Raw genomic sequence first — 26,586 nt, 5'->3', positions numbered from 1 at the left:
TCAATGGCCTAGAATATGAAAATATTGGCATGCGGACTGCTTTTACGAACCAATCAGAGATTGAACAGAACAGATACAAAAGGGGTGCCTGGGCCACCTGCACAAGTGTCGCATGTTTCCATAGAGGTTGAAGAGACTAGGGAGTTATTTTTTTTTTTATGAACCCAACTAAATGCAACGCAGTTTGAATAAAGTATTCATCCATCATTTAATTTTTATTGCCAAAGTTGGTCAGGCATACCTTTCTCTGCTGTAATGTGCCTGTATCATTTGTGACAAATTTTACAAACCCCATAATCTTTCAACATTTGCACAATATTTAAATGTTGAACTTGTATATCTTTTAGGATATGATCAGCTTTCGGCTGTCCCCCAGTTCAGAAAAAACGACATCCAGTCCAAAGACGTCTGTGAGAACAAAGTTGGACGATGGTTCTCGTCAGGGACGTTCATCTTCATCGCCCACTCAAAGTAAATGTCGGCTCACCTCTTGCAGATGTGTTTTTCTTTCCATTGCTTAACTAATATAATTGTAATGACAAATAATTTTGTTTCACCACACTCAAGTTGGCATGTCCTGTAAAACAGCATCCACTATGCAGCGTTGAGGATGAGCACACTCCATGACTAAGGCTCCAGTGAACTGCAGTCAAAGCAGTTGGGCTGAAATTTCTTTCTCGTGCATGTCGAAGAAGTCAGCTGTGGCGTATACAAAGCAACTATTACAAAGTCTAACCCTGATACAGCTTAAAAGTTGGATGCCGATTATTGAATTAAACCCCATGGCCTGTTTGTTGAGCTAGTCATTGACAGCATCTTTTATTTCATCAACAGAAGTCTGGGCCTGGCTATTAAATTTACATGGGTCTCGTGATAACTGGAACTGCTGTTACGGCTATGCCAACGTGCTGAATTGTGTACCATATTAATTGTATGTATTCGTATAAAACATAAAATTATATTGGTTTAATTATCTACATGTCAAATAAGGTATATGTTATTATTAAATTCTAAAAACATTATAAAAATTCATCAGAATTACAAATATTAAACACTACAGCACAATTTAATCAACATTCACAAAAAATATCTCCAGTGTTCATCTTTTTCTGTCTGTTGACATGATAAGCACAAACAACTGACCTGTCATTATTTGAGGTTCATTCCTGTGTCCATGTTGCAAGAAATGGGCATATCACTCAAATTGGGACCACTTTTTTGGCAATATTACTATTTGCTTTTTCATTTATGTTATACAACCCTCACAGAGTTTCTTCACCCAGAACTTGGTAGCTTACTCATTTGGCCTTTTTCAACTTGGGGTGTACACTCAACTCGTCAAGATTTGCAGTCATAAGATTTCCATATTTCTCCCAGGATACATGGGCATGCATTTGTTTTCATAATTACATAAAGCCGGACTCGCATTGATATGAGCAGTGGCTAATTTGCATCATAAGAAAGTCCCCCAAAATTGATTGGAGTAAATATGGCTGTTTAGAGCGGACAATGTGGTGTGTGCTATAATTGTTGATTCTCGGGACGTTTTTACAAAAAACAATGGTTAAGACCAAAGATCTGTTTAATATTTTTGCAAAGCATGCCTTAATTTTGCTTAAAAACAATAATGGCTGATTGCAATCTAATCAAATGGCAGCCATTGAAGTTACTTTTTTGCAATGGAAACTCTAAAAGAATACTCCAATTACCATTCAGTATTTTGTGTCTGTATGTGGTGATCTGTTAGTGTTATCTTGTACATCTCATTTTCGTAAACTGATTCAATGAACTGCAGTGGTGGTTTAGCTTTGTAGCCTTAGTGTTTTATTAGAAGCTCAGTAAAACTCAAACTAATGCACCCAGATTCAAACTTCATTATGCTAAGTGATTGTCGCAGTAAAAGCTAGCCATTAATTTCCTAGGTATATGCAGGCCGTTGTTTGTGCCACCAAGGAAAGCAACATTTTGGATTACTGCTGTAATGTTGAAAGACTGTTGCCCATGCAGCTTTGTCTGATCACTGTTTAAGATCCGTTTAATTGCAACATATATACTAGCACAATTTTAAACGTGCGAAGCTACAGTGAAAACAGTGAAAAGTGGACCAATGAAGCAAAGCCGGCCCTACAGGACTGTTTGGAATGCGGTGACTGACTTTGAAACTTCAGCTGGCAGCTTGAAAGAATATACGGACACTGTAACAACTGTAAACCCCCCCCCCCAAAAAAAAAAACACTCATTCAACAACACCAAGCCATGGTTCACTGCCTAACTCAGACACTCAGGAAGGCTAAGGGAGACACCTTTCAAAATACTGTACAAATGATCACAAAACCAGCTGAAAAAGGAAATGAACATTGCCAAAAGAAGCTTTGCAGAAACACTGGAGAAACAGTTTACTGCTAGCAACTGCGTCACTGTGGAATGGCCAGTTACAAACTATAAAAGAGAATCCCTCCAAACAGAGAACAGTAAGGGGGCCGGCTGATGCTGGCTGACACCCAGTTCACAATGGACCCCGCCTACTGCTCAGAGACTGCTGGGATAGGCTCCAGCACACCCGCTACCTTTGTGAGGATACAGCTATTTGGATGATGAATTGATACTATTAATTCACATAAACGTGGTTTAACAGAAGGCTATGTGACAGTAGAACAAAACCTTGCCACTGAGTACTTTGCACATTTTCTTGGAGGTTTACTCAAAGCTGCTGGGTTTATATTACCAAGCGTACTCTTCCTTATCATTCCCAATATAATAATATCCCTCCAAAAATAACTTCTGAACTACAAGTTCTAAAATCCTTATGAGATATTCTACATCCTGCACACATCTGAAGATAAATGTGCCTCTGTCTGCATTTCTTATTGAAGCCCAAACTGCTTATTTTCTGTACTTGGGGTGTGGTAGTAAATACATCAAAATTGTAGTAAACACAACACACAGCCACTCATCTTCCATGACAGTTCAAATAAGTTGAGTCGACCCTGGCCATATACTCAATGATTGGACCCTTTAATAAGGTTGTTAACTTATTGTGGGGGAAAAGAATGGTCTTGATCTGGGTCCACTTCGATGGCCCATGCAGAGCAGAGCGTTCTCTGAAGAAAGCCCAAGTGGCCTGAATGATTCAAGCATGTGTTGAGAGGAAAAACCAATGACCTCTGCCTTTCGTTAATTCCAGACACTGAATAATTATTGGCTTTTTTCACGTTTGTGCATGGATAGAATTCATATTTCAGTTTTTCTTTCAGACAGCTTTAAGAAGGTCTTTAACTGAATATGACAATGACGTATTCATATTAAGAAACATTCATTATTGCATTAGAAAGTGGTGATGTTTGCGAGAAAAAAATACAGATATTGAAGAAAAAAGTAGCATTTTTAACAGCTATGAAAACCCCCCAAAAGAGCTGTAATATCACATCAATGTTTGAATCCTATTACCTATATTGTAAAAATAAACAATAAAAAATTAAGTGACTTTTCTTGGAAAAAGCTGCAAATCATTCACAACTAATGTATGAGTATTAAATGAAAAACCACAACTTTAAATTTTACACAAGGTGTGCTGTAACAGGCTCCATTTTCCATTATCTTAATGAGCTTAAGTGTAGAAAAATGCATAGATGGATCCAAATATGGCTGGAAAAAGGGAGTCTCAGCCAAGGAGAAATCTAAATGAATTAAATAAGTCAAAAACTTAGGGGCAGAAATGTCTTATTGTTGTTTTGTTGTTACTGAGCTCGTTTGTATTGTCCATAGTTTAACTCAGTTAAGAAAAAAAAAGGCCATCTTGATCAGGTAAAACACATTCCCCACTGGCAAGGAAAATAATGAAAATGAACATCCTCAAGCCAAATGTCTTCAGATGAGAGGTAATGCAAGCGTAAGTTTGAGAGAGAGCCAGCATAGCTCTGTGTGCATGTTGTCTGAACAGATGGGAGCTACAGTGAGACACCCCGGGCAGACCTAGCAATTTCTAAAAGATCAGTTGAGCTCCAGCACAGAGTACGACAAAGAGTAGGAGGAAGGACAAAGCTGCTGGGAAACCTTTTGTTCCGGAATCACCATGGCGACCAACCAAATACCTCAGGAAGAATCATTGTTGAACTTAAAACTTACAATGACATCTAAATCTAACCCTTTTTCAGAATGGATACATTTACGACTCAGTTCAAATATCTTTAGTATTTCTCACACTGTGTTCTGCACTTTCTACTTTGGTGTAATCATGGCAAAATGTGGATCGATATTCATCTTTTATACAAACCGCTATTTATGTTAGCGCAATACTCGGAATGCAGTGTTTTGGCATCTTCTCATTATAGTTTCATTTAGCTATTTAAATTAATGGCAGTGACTTTTATTCCATTTCCAATTATTCGATTTTTGATTGGAAGATTATCCCGTTGTGGTTGTTAGCTCAGAATGCAATAGGTAAATATGTGAGTTCAAGTGACAGATGTTATTTGAGAAGGTCACTGCATACTTCATGATTCAACAACTTGTTTTACGTATATTTTGCAGGTCAAAATGACATCCACGAGGTTTTTTCTCCAGAATCACCATGCGGCCCTAAGGTAAGCGACGTTGAGGTCCAGTTCATTTTAACTTTAATCGTGTTTTTCTGATGGTTTGTCAAAGCTTTTGGCAAAAATTGTCCGAGCACTGTTTTACCAAGGTTTTTCTTTTCCAACGTCAAGTGTTAATGTGTACTCCACAGTCCAGATGCAAACCCCAAACCTCATAACTGAAGTTAACATGATAACCAATTGGTCGCCCTATTGCCCGCCTATGTGTTTTTTTTTTCCAAGCAAACGAGTGATCTTAAAGAATCCATGTGCCGTGGCTTTTATTAGTAACCTTTTATTGTTTTCAGAAAGTACATCAAGAACAATAATAATAATAGATTTATTATCACTTTTAAAAAGGTGTTTATAAACTACTGTTTGAATAGTTTTGTGAGCCATCCAACAAATGTCAGAAAGGCAGTATTTTACAGCAGCTAGAATCCTGTATTGACTGTATGACACTTTATGGCACTCAGAAATTTGGCCAAGTGCAGGCAGCATATAAATGGTAAAAAAATTGGGCCTGAAACTGAACTCAGCTGCACACCAAAGACAAGGCGGTAATTGGCTTGAGCGGATGTTGCGAGACTTGAATTTTTCAATTTGACAAGCATATTTCTTTCAGCTGAAGAACGGCTTTGAACATTGATTGAAAAACCTTTTTATAGTACTACTACTATTATACTATTACTACTACAGCTGTTTTTAATATTTATTGTAGCTATGTGTTGCAGGGGTAACAGTGAGTAGAGTGTTACATTTTCACGGTATAACCTGAGAACATGTCAGATGTTTTATGAGCCAACTAATGACTGAAGTGCATACATCCCCGTGTATAGCTCCTATATCTATATGAAAGACTAAGTAAATAAGGTTGTGAACCACAAGTCATTATTGCTCAGGCTGAGCTGAGTGCACACCATACATCTATTTGGCTATGTATTCATCTATCATTTTAATGGCACTCCAAGTCTTTCCGTGGAGAGATGAAATGGGAATCAATGTGTGAAGACATGACATCGCTTTTGGCACCCTAAAATTCATCTTGACTGGTTGTGCAGCAGTAGTCACAAATGCAAGCTTTGTTTCCCATTTCCTCTTTTAAAGATACAGCGATACAAATAAGTGTTTCAACCAACTAAACCCATTTCCTTTTCCTGCTCAACAAATTTCTCTTCCCTTGTCAACATGGCTGTCAAGTACTGATTAATCAATCGCATCCTTTTCTGGGATGGCGACCGTAAACAAGCCTTTCTCTCCGACTCTGTCGGCAGCCATTGTTTGATCTGACATCTTTCTCTTGCTTGCATACATTATTGATTTTTAGCCCCCTGTTTGCTGCTGTGCAGAATGCTAATTATGCTGGTATATTTATAGCCAACGTTCAGGCGAGCCATTGACTTTCCATGTTGATGCTATTTTGCATCGGGTCGTGGATGTTTTTCACGGTCATGCTATAAATGCAAGTGCGTGTGTAGTTTCCAAACCAGGATGAGTCTCTGTTGCACTTTTTTTGCTGGCACTGGCTGATGTGGCAGCTGCTACTGTCTCAGTCACAACTCATTTTCACAGATGCCTTTAATGCTGAATAAGTTACACTCCATTCTTGTCTTTGGATACCATGACAATCATCTCGTTTTACCTCATTTCTGTTAGCACTACTGTTCATTGCTTTGTGCAAGCACTCCTGTCATCGGTCTTCATTGTCAAGTTGTAAACACAATGCAGATACTCATAACAATGTCTGTCTGTCTGTCTGTCTGTCTGTCTGTCTGTCTGTCTGTCTGTCTGTCTGTCTGTCTGTCTGTCTGTCTGTCTGTCTGTCTGTCTGTCTGTCTCTCTGTCTCTCTGTCTCTCTGTCCATCTGTATGTGACCCTCCGTCCGTCCATCCATCCATCCATCCATCCATCCATCCATCCATCCATCCATCCATCCATCCATCCATCCATCCATCCATCCATCCATCCATCCATCCATCCATCCATTATTCCCAAGTTTTTGTGTGATTGTTGAGGCATACTTTCTTGTCAAACTACAAATGGTCGTTCTGTTGTCACATGCAAATCGCAAGGCATCCATTTTCTTTCCAGACCACCAATAGTGGCTGTTGAACAGAGATTGATGAAACTGCAATGTAATATGAATGGCAGGTGTATTATCTTAGGAAGGAAGCCTTCTATTTATTGCACTGCTGCCAGGGCCTGTAGAATTGGCTTCCCTAAAATGCAGAGATGTAATTACACCTCTTTTCCTGAAACGAGCGCAAGACCGTGATTACTTTCCTGCTCTCCAACCCTTTTTGTAGGATCGTAAAACTCAGCAGCTATTTTGTTTTAACATTTGTTGAAAGTATTGCAAGAAGTGTTTAATTATTCCCTGTGGAGTGGTCCATGGTTCTCTCAAGCTATAGTTTAGTATTTTTGTTGCACCAGATTAGACGCAGGCCATCACAAATATCTTATATGTGTTAAAAGCAATCTTAACTAATATGTAGAACAATACACACTATTTTTGCATACAAGTGGGATTGAAGCACTATTCGCTACAATCCTTGGATGTTTGTGTGGTACAGTCCTTGGAGTGCAATGCCTTTTTAGCATTAGAAATAAACACAATTTCACCCAGGGTCATAGTTCAGTTCAGCATCTGAAAACAGTTTAGTTTGAAATGCTAAATGTTGACCTAACGTGTTCCTACTGCAGGCTTTGTCCTATCCTGCTACCCTAAACAAGATGAACAGTGTAGTAGTGGATGGATGGATGGATGGATGGATGGATGGATGGATGGATGGATGGATGGATGGATGGATGGATGGATGGATGGAGAGGTATGGATGGATGGATGGATGGATGGATGGATGGATGGATGGATGGATGGATGGATGAAAGGATAGGTTCAGTGTAGAACAGTCTACTATCACCTATGCTGTCAGCTGTAATTCTTCACACTTTGGCTTCGTAGTCACTTTCTGACAGCTCACTAATATGTTCCTTTGTGTGCTTGGCTGCTACACCCTTTGTTCTTAAAATTGCAGTTGCTTTTTCCTTTCCTGTCCCAACACCCTGGCCACATTCGGAAAGCTTTTTGTACAGGACAACAATACCTGCTCCACAGGAAGACCATTGGTCCACCCATCAAATTGTCAGCTACATATGAGGTGTCGATGGTCAATGTGATATATGCACGGTACTTGAATTCTGAGGTAGCTACATCCCTACATTCAGCCTTTTATTTTTACATTTTTATTGTTTCATACAATCATTTCTTCAGGTCCTTGAGATTAACCTGTAATGCTCCTTAAAATTGGCAAAGTGCTCCTCAAATGAAGCCATTGATTAGAAACTGCTCTTCAAAGAATAGTTATTTCAAGTCTTGTATGAGCAATGAGGAAAGTCATTGGGTCACTGTATATTGAGTTTAAATGGAGTTTACAACATTTCAGGTTACATTGGACTATTAAGCAGTCAAGTACTTCTAAATGGACATCTTCTGGATCTTTAACTTTAATGATGGTGTGATAGTGGCTCTTCAGCTTTTGGCAGGGAAACTCAACTTCCTACTGCAGATGTTTTACATCACAGAAGAGGCATTTTTAAGGAGATGTTATGCTTTGTAATTTGGGTGGTTGGATGAGATGCTAAACCAAGAAGAGTAAGATTTTATTTGATTAATATAAATTAGTAGAGACTCATATGTTCTCTGCTTTTTCCCCAGACAAGGGTAACACCATCTGTTCATGCCAAAAGTTGAGTTTGTTTTGAGTCAACTGAATCCACAGCCGATTTTTTACAAACTATTCGTAATGTTTTAAATTGCGGTTATCATTTGAAACTTAATAAGTACAAGTGTCTCCCTTGTTATTCATAATACAACGATGATAACAAAACAATCACAAGCTATAATAACAGAACATAACATGATGATAGCTGTTCACCTGTGTTTCTTTTCAGCTATCACTGTCTCAACTGACAGCTACCTCACACTACCCAATCATGAGCAATTCCAGATCGGGGCTGCCATGGCAACAGTCTCTTCCTTCTCTTCACCAGCCTTACCTAACGGTGCCGGTCCAGTGGCCATCACATGCTGCAAGATCTCCTTCCCTCTGCGTTCAGAGACATGCACAAAACTCACATACGGAGGTAGGTGCACACTCACAGAGTTGGAAAGTAAACCAAGAGACCTTCACAGAGACAGCGGACACTAATACTTTGTACAAAATACAGCATGTGCAATCATTTCTACCAAAGTATACACAGGCAGTCACTGACTGAGTTCAAGGACATGTTTACAGTACTCCACAAAGTAAACTTTAGCCTCAAACTATTTTTTCTTTTTTGCCTGTGGAAATATCACAGATGCTGCGTGCAGCAGATTTCACCTTTTCATCTATATTTATTTAAGTTTTTTGCAGTTTAAGTTGCATTTCTATTTCACCTAGTGTATCTACGAAATGTATAATTGTTTAAATCACAATACTGGGTCATGCCTTTTTCTCCTAACAAATGTGTCTAATTGAAAGCTTTTAGCCCTTAAACATAATAATGGAAAATACCTGTAAACGTAGCTAACTGGGTGTAACTGATAACCAGCTTCATGGACTTCCGGCGTCTCATCGCTTCAGCCAGGGGAATGCAGAAATGAAGACGTCAGCTAGACTGTGCTGTGTTTAATTACAGAATAATTTCCAGAAATGAACTAAGGCTAACCTGCTCCCCCAGTTGTAGGTATGCACAGCACAATATCAGCACTTTGCCTGTGAAAGCTGCCTTGCCTCTGCATAATTGGACCATGTTCACCCACAGGCATTAGGCATCTGCACCCAGTGGACACTTCATTAGGTACACCTGCACAACCTAATGAGAGCCAATATAAGACTTACCATACATCCAAATGTTCATATTTCCAAACAAAATGATAATGGTCAGTTTTGACACTGTCAGTTTTAGTTTTACTACACTCATGATTTAGGTTGTATTTTTTCCCCATTATCTGCATCATTACATGCATGCCATTCTTCTTCAGGCCGGCTCAGTTGTCAGCAGTGTTCCACACCTTGAGATGGATATTCAGCCGGAAAGGGATAGGACCCATTTACTTAAACATGAGGAAGACCAACTTCAGGAGCTCCCTTTCACTCCTGTCCATGCCCCTGTCATCACAGTGGGCGTGACTACACCAAGGTGTGTCAAATAAAAAAAAAAAAAGTCTAACTTCACATGTTGGCAAATAATATACAGTATAATTCAAAGTCTGTGTTGTTTACACACACACACACACACACACACACACACACACACACACACACACACACACACACACACACACAAAACACACACTCGTGCGGGCATACATTTATTTGCGTACATGTCGTAAAAAGATGCATGTAAATGCATGTAATGAGTACTGAACATTTCCGTCTTTCATATGTTTGATACTGGAATTTGTTTGGGTTCTTCAAAGTCAGTGTGCCTTTTGAAGTAGTGATTGATACATACTGTACATCCATACCTTGCATTTTTCATCCTTTTCATGCTCCAACATTTATACCACCTCTCTGTGTCTGACCACATTCTGTAAAGTCTCCTTATCAAAAGAAGCACGGGGTGGACTGCCAGTCACCAGACAGATCTGTGTCTGGCTTACACTGCGTTCTGTCAGTGCTCCAGGCTGATAGGACATTGGTGACTAAGCAAAGCATGTGCCCATGCACATTTCTTGCCTGTCTGTGCTGTAAACAGGAAGAATACTAGTCGGACATCACATAGAAAACGCAACTGTTTATCATGTTTACGCTTATTTACCGACATACCTAATAATTTGCTGGGAACATTTCACCAGAGGGTTCCAGGAGCTATCCTAACTAGATGCCGGAGCCACCCAATCTGTCTTCTGTAAATAAATCAGAGCAGTGGCTCTACTCTGATCCTTTCCTGGATGACCAAGCTTCTCACCCTATCTCTGAAGCCCGTATATTTCCTCTGAGTGTTTTTGCATTGCCCGAATACTGTTTTTTCATCAGGGTTTTTTCAAGGTTGCAAAGACGTTCACTAGACATCCACACATTTGTGCGTGCCTGTGTGTGTTTAAAGTTACAAAGATAATTGCAACAGTATATTTTTGTGACTTTTTGTGCTTGAAGGGCACTTCACCATTATTCCTCAAGTAGTTCAACTTGGTAATTGTGGATGTTTCAGTAGCATTAGTTAATGTTGATTGGCCAAAGTCACCACTGAAGCCACATACTCTAAAACCCTCCTATGTGTCTTACTGTGTACAGCCATTCATTACAGCTGTAAGTGACTGTGTTGCTATCGACAGTCTGACTAATTGACAGTGGTTGTTCTGAGTAATCCAGTATTATTGTTCTTAGGTGGAAGAGTTCCAGTAATAGCCTGTTTAAACTCTGGTATTGCTGTGTTTACTTGGATAATGATTCCAGTAGAGTTGGCTTTTAGATGGAACTTTATTATTTAGTCCAGCGGTAAGACCGCAGCCTGCCATTGGGATGTGCCAATGTTTTCGACAAAAAGGACTTCATCCAGAAAATAATGGGCACTCTGACACAGAAACAAGATCTTGCATTAGTACAAAGAGTGTGTAAACAAGCAACTTGCAGAAACAGCTTTTTGAGCCTACAGTGTGGATTTAGACATGCTGCTCTTCAGTTCAGTGGGCTGAAACATCTCTGCCACCTCTTGTGGAAGTAGAATTTTTTTTGCGTGGAATGACTCATTTGTTTGACAAGAACAATGACGTTTAATACCTGTACCATTTTGCCTTAATTGCCTTTAATATAAATTTTGATTTATTTAAACAAATAAAGAATGACTGGGTGGCTGATATATGAAATTCAAGCCACATCCGAGAGAAAATAAAATGATTCACCAACCTCACTGTTGTCACCACAATTAGTTTGATTAAGGCTTCATTCTGTTGCACCGTTGGGTATCATCTGTTTACCAACTGGGCAAAAACAACGTTTTTATGATAAGCCTAAACATTATCCAAAACATTAGCATTCACTGTGCTTTTAGCCAGCCATCTGTCTGCTGTGTTGGGTGTCATTGTTGACAGGAGAAGTTATGAATGTTACTATGGCTGCTGCAAGACAGGTGGTTGCTATGATTAGCCATAACTGGCAATTATGTGAGGAAATCCTCAGGGTGTACTTCAGTGCCCTCTGTCTTTTCCCTCCAAGTACTCTCACAATCCCTGTGCTTGATGAATGTTCCTGAAAACGTTCGTTTTAGTTTTGGAGAAAGTGAAGACTGAAGTTGAACTTGATTGTAACGAAATGCAATGAGTAAAGTGAAGTTAAGCTCCGGTAAATTGCGAGCAATCTTCAGTTCCCTTCTGACTTCACAGGAAAAATTTGAAAAAAATATAATGAATGGAGCGGTTTCCAAAAGGAATAAATATGCTTTCTAAAATAATGTTGATGCCGGATTCCAGCGGTGTGCCTGAAAGGTTGCCTATGGAATGCCATTTTCTACTGCTCAATGGCGACCTTGTATTAACTGATCAGTCAGGTAAATTTGTCATTGACACATCATCGTTTTGATGATGTACGGCCAGAAATAAACACTTGTGCTAATGTAATCTTACTCTGTTACTGTGCCTCAGCAGTATAACTCCTGGTCTTCACTTTGCTGCAGCAATTTGTTTTCTTGTTGCCCTCAGTTTCCATCTCGGATCAATTTTGTTTTCAAAATTGTTAATACCAACACATTTTATTTAATTTTTTTACACAATGACTTTAATTGCTAAACTCAAACTCACCTTGAATGCTTCTAAATGTAATGCAACTCTTCTCCTCACAGCTGGTCCACAGTCAGTTCGAGGAGTTCACTGGCCCACCTCTACTCTGCGGGCTTTCCTAACATTGTGGATTCAAGAGGGCAGGTGGCAGAAGTCTTGGATGCCACGGAGCCGATGCCCTTTGATCCACACCGTGAAGAAATGGATCCCCTCCGGGATAATCTTTTGGTCTTCCAATTTCTTGCATTTACAAGGTAAAGTTGGCAATCCTATGATTGTTGTTATTATCAATTGCAGCTTAGATCCTGGAGACACGCTTGAGAGTACTTCCAAGTTGCACTCAATCACAAATAATGAAATAGTCAATGTCACATCAAAACTATAGTCAGTATCACAGTTTTATGTCATTGTCTAAAGGTTTGTCTATTCTTGAGAAAGACCTACTGGACTGACACATTTAATTAATTAATTGTATGTGGTGAATTTTAGCACCTGACTCAATGACATATTTGTCATTTAGTTCAATTAGGTTGTTTATTTGCATCATTAAAACACCATGATGAGAAATATTTTTCTGTGTTACCTCTATTGTTTGCAATACCATAAAGAAAATACTCCCTTTTTTTACACTTCTGACCATGCACTACAAATGTGTATCCTTGCATTTTTCAATCGGATCCAAGAAAAAATAAAAAAACTGCCGTCGGCCGAGTTTCTCTCTTTTTACCCCCCTCCTGCTGAGCTGCGTCTAACATACAGACGCACTCGGGCATTAAGTTCTGTCAGTCATCCTCTACTCACATGTCAGCTGCATGCTCATGCACCGCACGCACACATATGCTCACAATTCTCGCAAAAACACATTTCCTGTCAGCACAGCCTCTGTCAGCAAGCCGTCACAAAGGCCCCGGAGCCGGCGTCCTCTCAGTGACAGTAGAAGATGCGTGCTGAACACATCACTCGCATTACTGTGTCCTTCTCTCGTTGTGTATGCAATGTCAGCAGTTTATTAAGGCCGTTCTTTGTTGTTGTTCAACACGTCACCATGACATTTTGTCCACAAGCACCCGGGATGTTAGCCTTGTTTTCAAATAAATGTACATGCTTTTAACAAGGAAATAAGCAGTATATATCCCATTATCCCCTTAACACTGTTAATGGGGAAATGGCAGCAGACAGAATTGTGTCCAGTAGTTTTAAATGACAGTGAGTCCAGCATCCTCGTATTCAAGTGATGGCTTCCTTTGTGTGGGTGGTTTGTCAGTTCCTAAAGAAATTTGTGAGGTAAGCTAATTGAATTAACACAATTATTTTTAAAAAGTATTAGCACAATTATTTGTAAAATGTAGGATCCAAATGTCAGCGTATTTCCTCTAAATAAAGTCTTTGGAGACCCAACGACCACCTATTTGTCAACTATGAACTAGTAACAATAAACAATGAATGAAAAAGTAATAATGCCTACAGCATAGGCATAATCATAAAAAAGGTGATTGGACCAATCAACACATAAATATAGTGTTTTGAAGAATTTAATTTTTACATTGAAACATTTTCTTGTTTTTTCCCAAAAATAAATGATACCAAAAATAATTGATTATTATTTTTTCAAAAGCAAGAAGCCCTAAGAGTTTACATTATTTTTAAAATGGTGATCATGTCTGTTTGATTATGATCCAAATGGAACATGTGTTGGAACATCTGTTGAAAAAATTACATTACATTGGAAAAAAAATGAAAATTCAGATTTGCCTATTAAGTCGTAGATATGAAGGCAAGACATAAAGGCACACCTTGATTAACTTCTCAGATGAATTAATGAGAGATAAAAACACCAACATTCTCCCGAACAGTGTCCTGTGCCCTTTTATTTTATTTCTTTTATTTCTTTTATTTTATTTTATTTCATTTGCCAGTCCGTCCGTCCATCCATCCATCCTTCCATCCCACACAGTCAGTGTCATTGTATATGCAATTTATTCATCTTTGTATTCACCCTGTGGATTCTTATTTCATGATTTTAAAATGTATTAATATTAACCTGAAAGGAAATGTGGTTGTCTCTCTGCTGCATACATTTGTGTTGCATGCAAAATCCACTTTCATTTTTGTCTATTAAGGTGATTGCTGATTGCTTATCAGCCCATTACAAGTGCACGGAAGTTGATTTCATTATTCAGTGTAATTCAGTGTAATCTTGTAAGTGTGCAATGACAGAAAAGGCTTCTTTTTTTTTTTTTTTTTTACAATCTCAAGTTTGTTTAGCGGCAGATATATTTGTGTGGGTCCTGTTAAAAGGATAAAGGGTAATTTTAAAGATTTTTGAATGAGTGACTTTACATTTTGCAACAATTTATTTCTAGTATTTCATTTATTTAGAAGTAATAATTATTTTTTAACTAATAATTTAGCAAATAATGAAACATTACACTGTTTGTTGATTAATGATATATTTAGGACATCACATTTGTTGAGGCATTATGTTAGAAAATAGTCAATTTCTGAAGTGATATAGAATAGATCCCAACTGATGATGATGATAGAACTTTATTTATCCCACAGCAGAGAAATTTACTTGTCACAGCAGTACAACTCTACTGTACATACTATATGATTTCCTCGTAAATGTTTGTACAGTTATAGAAGAATACACTATATATTCAGCTTTAGTACAGCAAAGGGTGAATTCATATGTAGACAACTTCCTTTACAATGTACAGAAGAGAGTGGCACTTCCTGATTTTGTTAAATGCAATGTTTTTTTGTTTTTTTTTAATCAGGATGCCAGTGGTGGGGATTGGTCCTGAATGCCCAGCCAACATCTACTTCACCTTCCAGTTCTACCGTTTTCCACCAGTCATATCACAGCAGCTTCGACTACTCAACAGTGACAAGGTGCAGCAGAAAGCAAGCGAGACGCTTCCTTGTGTTCTAACCTCCATCAATAATGACGGCTCTGTCAACTCTGGTAATGCTCCTCTGTTCTTTTGGAAAAATATTGATACGTTTCTCAAAGATTGTGTTACCTTCTTTTGGAGTTTTTAATTTGTAGCTGTACTGGTTATAGAGTAGTCACAGGAGTTTGCAAGGAAGAATGAGAATCATACAAATGGTTGTTAACTAAGAATTAACAACATAAACAATAAACAACAATCAACAACATAAACAAGTCAAAACCACAACCAAAAAAAAAAACATTCTTCTAAGCATACACAAACTTTCGAAAAACAAAATGATCAAAATAATATGCAGTCTGCTGTGCTACACGATGCTTTTGTAAACAATAGCCAGTGGCGGTTCTATATTGAATTACCACCTGGGCGAGACCACTTCTGAGCACCACACGTTTCATTTTGCAGAGGCAATTTTTGTTCGAATGATATAAGAGTAAGTGAAACGTGCTGATATTTCACTATTGCAATTACAATAGGAAACGCTTTTTAGCATGCAGAGTTAGCATTCAAAGCAATGTGAAAAATACAAAAAACTAAAATGAAAACACGTAACACAAATGAGCACTCTCTATATCATAAAATACACCCTGCATGTGCACAAAAGGTACCAGGAAAAAAACATCAAAGCACCATTTCTCATGTGAACAGCGTTAACTATAACTCATATTGTGCGTGCAAGCTTCATTGTGATTTATGTCACCGCTATCCAGCTCGGAGTTGTCCAATCATTTCGTACAAACTGCGAGCCAGTTCCATGATGCTCCACGATGTTCTCCAATGCCACTTCCCTTTCAATCAGCCAAGCGGCCAGTGATTGATGTCTATTCATGTTGCAACTAATGAAATGGAAGAGATATTACTGCTACTGACAGAGCGTGATATTGAACACACAAACATTACTTCCCCTTTTACCCTACAGACCTCTTCAGAAAGACATTCTGGATTAACACTGTCATTATTTCCTCAGTTTGGCGAGGCCATGGAGAATGACTTCCGGACGGCTTTGAGGAAATTCTGGTCCACCATCCGGCGTCTCAGGAGGGGGAAGCAGTGCACGGTCAACACTGTTTACAGTGGAGATGGTGTGCTGCTGACCTCGACTCGGGATGTCGTGAGTCGGTGGGGGGAATACTTCGAAGACCTCCTCAATTCCACCGACACGCCTTCCATTGTGGAAGCAGGGCCTGGGGACTCTGAGGCGGACTCTCCAATCTCGGAGGTCGAAGTCACTGAGGTAGTCAAAAAACTCCTCGGTGGCAAGGCCCCGGGGGTGGATGAGATCCGCCCGGAGTTCTTAAAGGCTCTGGAGGGTGTGTTCCAATTACAGGGGAATCACACTCCTCAGCCTCCCTGGTAAGGTCTATTCAGGGGTGCTGGAGAGGAGGATCCGTCGGGAGGTCGAACCTCGGATTCAGGAGGAGCAGTGTGGCTTTCGTCCTGGCCGTGGAACAGTGGACCAGCTCTACACCCTCGGCAGGATCCTCGAGGGTGCATGGGAGTTCGCCCAACCAGTACACATGTGCTTTGTGGACTTGGAGAAGGCGTTCGACCGTGTCCCTCGGGAGGTTCTCTGGAGGGTGCTTCGGGAGTACGGGGTGCCGAGCCAACTGATAAGGGCGGTTCGGTCCCTGTATCACCGATGCCAGAGTTTGGTCCGCATTTCCGGCAGTAAGTCGGATTCGTTCCCAGTGAGGGTTGGACTCCGCCAAGGCTGCCCTTTGTCACCAATTCTGTTCATAATTTTTATGGACAGAATTTCTAGGCGCAGCCGAGGCGTTGAGGGGGTCCGGTTTGGGGACCTCAGCATCGCGTCACTGCTTTTTGCAGATGACATGGTGCTGTTGGCTTCTTCAGTCCGTGATCTCCAGCTCTCACTGGAGCGGTTCGCAGCCGAGTGTGAAGCGGTCGGGATGAGGGTCAGCACCTCCAAATCCGAGTCCATGGTCCTCGGTCGGAAAAGGGTGGAATGCCCTCTCCGGATCGGGGATGAGCTCCTGCCCCAAGTGGAGGAGTTCAAGTATCTTGGGGTCTTGTTCACGAGTGAGGGCAGGATGGAGCGCGAGATCGACAGGCGGATCGGTGCAGCGTCGGCAGTAATGCGGACTCTGTACCGGTCCGTCGTGGTGAAGAGAGAGCTGAGCCAAATGGCAAAGCTCTCGATTTACCGGTCGATCTACGCTCCTACCCTCACCTATGGTCACGAGCTATGGGTCGTGACCGAAAGAACGAGATCCAGGATACAAGCGGCTGAAATGAGTTTCCTCCGCAGGGTGTCCGGGCTCTCCCTTAGAGATAGGGTGAGAAGCTCGGTCATCCGGGAGAGACTCGGAGTAGAGCCGCTGCTCCTCCACGTCGAGAGGAGCCAGTTGAGGTGGCTCGGGCATCTCATCAGGATGCCTCCTGGACGCCTCCCTGGGGAGGTGTTCCGGGCATGTCCCACCGGTAGGAGACCCCGGGGTCGACCCAGGACGCGCTGGAGAGACTACGTCTCTCGGCTGGCCTGGGAACGCCTTGGGATCCCCCGGGATGAGCTGGAGGAAGTGGCTGGGGAGAGGGAGGTCTGGGAGTCCCTCCTAAAGCTGCTGCCCCCGCGACCCGACCCCGGATAAGCGGAAGAAGATAAAGATGAAGAAGATGAAGAATATTTCTGGCTGCACTCTAGACTATATTACCCAGTGTACTTTCACCAAGATTTTTCCATATATGGTTCAGTATTCTCGACCAGAAAACCTTTACACCAATTCATTGGCCAAAGCTGAATAACTCTACCCTTTTACTTTTGAAGCATTAAGAGTTAAAGGTGCAGTTTAGCAGTTTGTTGGTTTATTGCCTCTCTGGGTTTAACGTTCTGTTCTTCTCATGATACCTGTCACATCCTTTTCTTTTGTTTTTAAATGAAAACGTCAAAGTAGAATTACAGTAGAGGACATGAAATCAACTGGAATTCATAACACATAGAGTTCTTTGTCAAACGTAAACAGATAACATAGGAAGCCTCTTGCTGAGTAATATCTTGAAGGTGGAAAGCTCCAAATGTGCACTTTTGGTGACAATAATGTTTCATCTTGGAGGTTACAACTGTCATCATATGTGTCATCATAATCACACAATCACACCTCATTAGACTTTCACTGGGTATTTTTTTATGTTGGGTTGATGTTGGTCATTTGAGTCCACTGAGTGACAGCTATGGAACTGCTGTGGAACAAATTATTCCAAATGTAATTAATTTTCCATGGGAAATTCAATCAAATTAATGTAGGCCATCGACAACAACAGCAGCCAATGTTCCGTGATGGACCATTGTGGATGGATTTTGAGCTTCCGCTGCAATATAAATACTAAGACCGATGGAGCGTGAAAACAGTGAAGAATACAGAACCCATTGGTCAATTTGTTTTGCTCTTTGCAACGAAAAAAAAAAAAAGAAGACTTTTGCATTTTTATTTCCAGAAATCCGGAAAAAAAAGAGTGAATCAAATTTATGCCAAATGTACCGAGTAGGGTAGTATAATGCAGAAGTAACAATCACACACTTAAGAGCAGTAGTCAATGTTGTTTTACTTTAACCCTGGAGGTGGTGATCTTATGCATCACAACAGGCAAGCAACAGATGGGCTTTCGAAGTGAATGGAGCTTTCATAAAGATAAATTTATATTTGGAATTACATGTACCACCTGGAAGCGTATTCCTCTGCAATATTGATCTTCACCAGAATTTTATAGTTTATGTGAGCCCACAAACAGACATAAATACCAAAACCTGAGTCAAAGTGTGACAGTCTGTAGAGAAACCTGGTGAAAAAAAAAACAAGTCCTTTTAGTGCAGCAAGTAAGCACAACGTAAATTTGAATGTAATGCAACAAGATTGCATCGTTTTACATTACATCCTGTGACTTCCATTCTTGGCTCCAATTTCAGCTGCCTTTGACTTGACTCCTGGCCCGTTAGTTTAAATGTGCTGTTGATGCAGATGACCTAATCATTATTCCGGTGGCAGCCATCGACTATTGTTTCATCGTAGTTTTCATTGATTACTGGTGTGTTCTTTCAACAATACAATTTCCAAACATTTGTTTGGGGGATTTTGTTGTGGTGAAGAGAAATAAAGTTGTCATCTTTTGGTTATAATTCCAAAATGTTTGGTGCAAACATAACATTTGATGAATCGTTCTGCCGTTTTTTTTCAAAATAAACAATCGATTGGAGGTTTGCCAATTAAATGCCGATTATATGTTGACTTTCTCATTCACCAGTAAATGTTGTTTGATAGTTCATTGTATGATACAGTTTTGCCATTCGTACACTAGAGTTATCTTTCCTGAGACCTGCAGTTACACAGCCAAACAATAATGACCACAGTGACACACACACACACACACACACACACACACACACACACACACACACACACAGACACACACACGCAAACGCACACTTCATTGTTGCCCTGCATGACTTTCAGTCTGGTTGGCCTGCTGTGCACACATCAGACAGTCTATCCTGGTTGTGTGGTAGTGTTGCAGGGTGAGTTGTCACTCTGCTGGGTGTCGCTCCAAGTCTGCCAACCCACACGGACACACATATATGCCCCTCGGGGCAGATATCTCAGTCTTTGCCTGCTTCTGAACTCAAACACCCACAAAGTGTTGTCCATCTTCCTCTTGGCTCTTCTCTTGCTCTTTCATCGTTACAAGCTCATGGCATGCTGGGTGAATTAATGGTCCAAGTGAAGACTTCCTGGGTGTTTGGGCAGATGGACGGTAAATTATTTTAGCCTGTGTTTGAACATTCTTGTGGTAATCATACTCAAAACATACTTCTTGACAGACAAAAAATATTCCAGCAGTCCAATGAATATTTGTGAATATAGTTTTAGCCATCCCACATGCCTCAAACAGATTTAAACTTTATCAAGACTATTGATTGGGAGCCGCAGTGCTGAGCCAATTGAGTATGCGAGCATCAAATATATGGAGCTGAGCAAGTACTGTCTGTAGGGTATTATTAGTAATTGCCCCCCCCATGTATTTTATGTCCCACCCTGAAGTCTGAGGTCTGGGGATAGGTCTGAGTATGCGCGTGTAAAAATACCTAAACAAAAACACAATTGATTAAACAATAAACTGGGAGTACTAACAATAAACTGTGATGGAGTGAGGAACTGTAGTTTAATGTCACCTTTCATATGGTGTAAGGACTCATTTTCATGTCTGTCTTTCATGGTACATTATTCTGTGTCGATTATGCTACTTTCAACTGGTCTGTTTTTTCCTGGTAGTTGCAATCTGTTATTTGGCTGCATTGCCTCCTCTCCATCTTCTCTATCTTTGTGCAGATTCACCTGGGCTGCAGGTACAGTTCAGAGTTGATGACAGTTTTCTAAAGCCAGGAGAGAAGCATTGGTTCCTGCGCTACCTGGCCCTTCACACCATGCATATTCACATTTGGGACAGTGAGTCATTGCTGCTCATTGGTTCAACAGCCATTGAGCTCAAGGTAATACACTCCATTTGTGAGCAAAACCAATACGATGTTATGGCTCTCAGAAGAAATTCTCATTCCAATTCATGCGACATTTTAACCACCACTGATAGAGCATAATTTATAATAGATTGCTATCTGTTTTTGCAACCCGTCATGGCATTGCAGTGCATCCATCACTGATTCATGCAGATTTGTAGATTTTATAGTGCGAGCCTGACATTATAGCGAAGCATGTCCCAATGCATAAAGCACACCATATCCTCCGTCAAAAAAAAACAAAACAGACATTACTTTTGATTTCTGTTTTTCCCTAACAATAAAAGAAATCTTTAACCACAATATAGTTCACAGCTTTTGTATGAATTTTTTTATCGTGTAAACCTAACACATTTTTTGTAACACATTAGTTTTCTGTCTCATAGTGCCAGATGATCACAGGCATTTGAATTCCATCATATCTTACGCCCATATTGTTTTAATATAAAGAAGTATTAAAAAAGACATTTCTCACTCTGGTTGCATCTGACTTTACTATTTTATGTGTTAAATTCAAAATAAAATACACTATCATTCAAACGTTTGAGGTCACTTAGAAATGTCCTTATTTTAAAAATAAAATCACTGTTTTTTCAATCAGGATGAAACTAATCAGGAATACATGCATTGTTAATGTGGTAAATGACTATTCTTGCTGCAAACGTCAGGTTTTCAATGCAATATCCACATAGGCCTATTTTCAGCAATCATCCCTCCAATGTTCTAATGGTCCATTGTGTTTGCTAATTGTGTTAGAAGGCTAATGGATGATTAGAAAACTCTTGATAACCCTTGTGCAAGTATGTTTTCATGGAGAACACTGAATTGTCTGAGTGACCCAAACGTTTGAATGGTAGTGTAAATATACATTCATCTAACCATTTATCAGTTCTACTTATCCTAACAAAGTTGTTTTTAAACGTCCCTTTCTGCCTCTGCATCTCCAGTACATGTTGCGGCATGGCAAAATGACCGTGCAAGCACTCCATGAGCTGGAGGTTCTGACAACCGACTATGTCGGAGAGGAAACCTTGCAGACAGGCATCGCCTCCAACAACCCCTCCACCATTGTCAGAGGTCGGCTGCATGTTCGCACTGGAAACATTGGCGGCAAGTATTTTGGAACATTTAAAGCATGAAATGTACTCTGACAAACACACACCAATTATAATAACCACCAAAATAATAATTGGGCCAGTGATTCTATAAGGTTTGGAGTAGAAGACACAACTTCTTTCCCAAGCATTAGGCCCTGCAGATAAAACTTTTTTTTTTTTTTTTTTTTTTTCAGATAGTAGGAGCATTACACGCTCATCTGTTCCTACCAGCTTGCTTTTTATGCAGCAAAATCACGTTTGGGAATGTTTTGATGAATTCCATGTTGCGTGTTAATTGTTTTTAGGTTTTAATCAAAGCCGACTGACACATTAGGATTATTGACATTAAGATCTGCTGCTCACGTACGCACCCTCATCATGAAACACCAAGTTGAAAGTTGAGCAAATTTCAGCAGTCGCTTCTGTCACTTTGTGCTGTTATCCGTTTGTTTCCAATGCTGACAGTTTGTGTGTGTGTGTGTGTGTGTGTGTGTGTGTGTGTGTGTGTGTGTGTGTGTGTGTGTGTGTGTGTGTGTGTGTGGAAAATGAGGTTTATTACTCTTGAAAAAAGTTATGATTTTTTTGTTTGTTGCTTATATACAAGTTTATATGAATATTTAAACTTTTCAGAGTGTAGAGTGTACTTTTCATAGAGTAGTTTTGATCCTTCATCTTCCTCTTTCCCCTAAAATATTTACAAAGCACTTACTATATTCAGCCAATGTCCCTTACCATAAAGTCATGTTTACTTTACTATGGTTGGAAAATCACAGGAGAATCCTTAAGATTTATGTTTTTTAAAGTCTAGAAAGCTGTAAAGCTAACACTCTACCATGGAGAAATATTGTGATGTGATAGTTCCACTTCAGCTCGCGAGGGAGCTCCCTATATCTTCCCTTCTTTTGTACTCATTCACTTTGGGCTTGTACAGAGCAATGGCTGCTGCCAGTATCTTTTTTTTTTGCCATGCATCAACTGCTGAAACATACTCCCTTGCATAAACAACACCTCATTGTACCCAACCTTAGAAACAGTGCAGAGTGCCATTCTAAGTTCTAAATATGCCAGCACTTTCTCATTGTGCTTATCACTCAAAGCAGGTTGAGAGTGCAATGGCTTATTGGATAGAAGTGGCGGTGAGGGAGCGGGTGGATTGTGTCTGGATGTAAATTCCAATCAATGCTCAGTTATCCATCAAACAGCTTGGCGGACATTCGGAATCAATTTGGAAAGGGAAGCGGGCTCACAAGAACTTTTCTTTGTTTCCTTATCCATGTTAGCTTATTTCCTCACATTCTCTCCGTGCTAGTTCTCACATTTTTTTTTTTGCCTCCCCTCACCTCCTCAACAACACATCTGGGAGGGAGAAGCGAGGTGTCTTTTCATCAGACTCAACAACTCTTAATGGGTGGCTTGTTGAAGGATATGAAGGGCATTCATTAGTGGGCAAAAAGGCGAAAAGTTACACATGGATTGAGATGGATGTGCCGGGTGAAGGCTCTGACTGAGATTGGACAGGGTGGAAATCAAACCGCTCACACATGCCGAGGAGGCGAGCGCTCATGCGTCCACGCAGACATATAGACAGACAGGTGTAGTAGAGCATGGGGCACCTTGTGTGATGAGACTGGCGGATGGAAATATTCTGCAATAGAACACCAATATCATGTGAAACTCTACGCCTCGTGATTTTTCTGTCATATGCTTGGATTCTTGCAATTCAAATACTTATAAATCCACCCTGGCTGTGTTTACAAAAATGCATGCAGGCCAACCTAATGCCGCATTTGAACGATGCAATACCTGGCCGGGGCGGCACGGTAGGGCACTGGGTAGCACGTCCGCCTCACAGTTAGGAGGGTGCGGGTTCGATTCCACCGCCCTGTGTGGAGTTTGCATGTTCTCCCCGGGCCCGTGTGGGTTTTCTCCGGGCACTCCGGTTTCCTCCCACATCCCAAAAACATGCTTGGTAGGGCGATTGAACACTCCAAATTGTCCCTAGGTGTGAGTGCGAGTGCGAATGGTTGTTCGTCTCTGTGTGCCCTGCGATTGGCTGGCAACCGGTTCAGGGTGTCCCCTGCCTACTGCCCGATGACGGCTGGGATAAGCTCCAGCGCGCCCGCGACCCCCGTGGGGACTAAGCGGCTCAGAAAATGGATGGATGGATGGATGGATGGATGGATGGATGGAATACCTGGCCGCATGCTTGTGTACTGTAGTCACGAGGGAAACACATTGGCACAAACAACAACAATGGAAGCGAACGAGCATTTACTTAAGGTGACACATTTTAACTGAGAATAGACTGAGGGGCAGCAAGAAAAGGAAACGCTGTAGCAAATATAAGACTATGGATTATATTTCTGCAGCATTCATAGGGAAGGCATAGCTACAACTTCAGTTGATGTGAACATTGGTGTACTGTTTATTTCAAGCCTGATGCATATGACGGTAACAGTAGCAAGTAGAACTAAAATGATTTGTGTGCCACGTAATGGAGGAAAAGCTTTTTCCAATCATTTTAGCAGAAGCATATGCTTATTTATTGCTAGAATTCTGTTAAACATACATTATGAATAATTTTTTAAGCTGTATTTATATTGAGAGGTCAGAAATATTTTTGTTTCAAACATTGGGAAACACAATCACATCAAATACAGATGTAAATAATAAAGATAGAATTTTCATTACAGGTTTTAATTGTATTGTAAATATCGATTTGAATTTGAGATGTACAATGTTGTCTTTGTAAAGGCAGTTTTAATACAGTTTTTCTCTTGGACTTCACTAGACTGTGCACCTCGTATAAAATATAGGTTCAATTATGTACTCTAACATGATGGGCTTTGTTACAGCAGTCCTGCTTCAATGTGTTTCAATCATACATTCTATGAAACTTGTCTTTTATTATATTTATCAGATGTTTTTAATTCAAAAAGTTTGCCTAAGCCTGTTATTCTAAATGAAAAAGAGCAGACCACCAATTGATGTCTTTTTATATTACCGCAAAGTTAAGTTGGGATTGACAAGTCATTAAATTAGTCCAATGTATGTGCTGACAGCCTTATTCATTATTCTATTAAGCGACCTTTAGTGAAGATTCAAGGACAAAAAACGAAATGAAATTTAAATGTAAAAATATCTCCAATGAAACTGACTGGTCAACCAAGAGGAAATCGATTTTGCTGTATTGTCTTTATCTCATGAAGCCGCCAAGCAAGTGAATTGGAGGTAATTGGAGGAGCGATGTTTCACCTCAGCCTCAATGGCCACTTTGCAAGTTCTTAATGTCTAGATCGTAATCATCAATGATGTTCACTTGGCACAATAAATCAAGGCAGACGTTTTTCTACATTTAGCACTGTATAGCCGAGTCAAAGGCAAAGTTGCATTTTACGAACAACTGTATATCATCGACTGACACAGACTATCGACATGTCAGATGGCATCAGAGTATTCAAAAATATATTAGGCAAAAACATAGTATGTATTTGTTACAAAGTAATTTATGCACACGTAGCCTATAAAGTCCGGCCAAATATGCTGCCATCAAAAGTTCTGAAAAACTGAGGCCCATTTCTGTAGTTTTGCATTTTATTTCAACATCAATAGAATAGCAGTTAAGCTTTTATTTTGAGGGAACTATTTGTACCAAAACACCAACTTTTTAACAGACAGATTTAGAATAGACTTAAGAGAACAAAACCTTTCATTTAATTGCTGCAGCCCTCCCCAGTTAATTCTTGACAAGAGGTGTAGTACAAGAACGAACGGTTGCCAGTCACAGGGTATATACTGTATAAATCACTTACTGGAGGACTTAGTCTTTCAATAAACAGAATGGTGGAAGGGGCTGAGTACCCTCAGAAAAAAACGTGCAGAAAATCCAGAATTGAGATTTGAACCTGTGACTTCAAATTGCTCAGCAAATGCGTGCCGCTGGAATCTGTTTACTTGCTTCGAACTACTACATCTATAGCCTTTCTCTTGCTCTGCCAATAGACCGGCATGCGTATGCTCTCATGCACACAAGTAAACAGTTTTACTTGTGTGCATGAGAGCATGCACATACATATATGTCTCCACAGTAGACAAGGCGACTTTCTCCAACCTTCACATATCTGCAGCAGTCTGATAAGCCCCAGAGTGAGTGTTGCAGCTAAAGAGAGCACTGAAACTCTTGCTGAAAGGCTGAAACTCTTGCTGAAAGGTGCTCTAAGTGAAACAAATTACATGTGGAATTTACCTAACTATTAGTTGGTCTTCAGGGCTTCCCCAAGGGGTGATCATACAGTACAGTATGTCTTATTTATTAAAAGCTGTTTTTTTTCCTTCAAAGGCCTCGCTCTGTCAACCTTGCTTTTAGCCCTGAGGTGACAGGGAGAATCTGCTTATTTGGAAAGATCAGTGGCCTGGAATCAGGAGGCAGCAAAAATTGATTATTTCAGACTACTTTGAAAGTCCCTCGATGCTTGCTCCCATTTGTTCTTGGGCCAGTAAATTGCTGGTTGCTGGCCTTAACCTCAAGAACTGCCAGCAGAGCAAAGTGGAGTGGGCCAGGGGGTGCTGCTCAATGTGATTATTGTCATGCAACAGTGCCAAATTATCAATAAATGTGATAAGACTTCAGCCCCCTGCTATTTTTCTTCCAGTTCTCCTTTCCCATAAATGAGGA

The 26,586-nt window shown here is 40.3% G+C and overlaps 1 protein-coding gene across 1 annotated transcript in view; it reads left to right on the top strand.

Moving 5' to 3' along the window:
* The window catches only part of nphp4 (nephronophthisis 4), a 104,921-nt gene that overhangs the window by 52,113 nt on the left and 26,222 nt on the right, over window positions 1-26,586 (top strand). The window contains exons 10-17 of the mRNA XM_085919860.1: window positions 348-471; window positions 4,531-4,583; window positions 8,526-8,717; window positions 9,601-9,758; window positions 12,399-12,590; window positions 15,117-15,304; window positions 20,630-20,790; window positions 21,762-21,924. Coding sequence (XP_085775986.1) covers window positions 348-471; window positions 4,531-4,583; window positions 8,526-8,717; window positions 9,601-9,758; window positions 12,399-12,590; window positions 15,117-15,304; window positions 20,630-20,790; window positions 21,762-21,924 — 1,231 coding nt within the window. The remainder of the gene's footprint in view (window positions 1-347; window positions 472-4,530; window positions 4,584-8,525; window positions 8,718-9,600; window positions 9,759-12,398; window positions 12,591-15,116; window positions 15,305-20,629; window positions 20,791-21,761; window positions 21,925-26,586) is intronic.

This window comes from Syngnathus leptorhynchus, chromosome 1, assembly GCF_054491065.1.
Source record: "Syngnathus leptorhynchus isolate UIUO chromosome 1, UIUO_Slep, whole genome shotgun sequence".
NCBI classification, from domain to species: domain Eukaryota; kingdom Metazoa; phylum Chordata; class Actinopteri; order Syngnathiformes; family Syngnathidae; genus Syngnathus; species Syngnathus leptorhynchus.
This window is presented reverse-complemented; position numbering and strand designations above follow the sequence as displayed.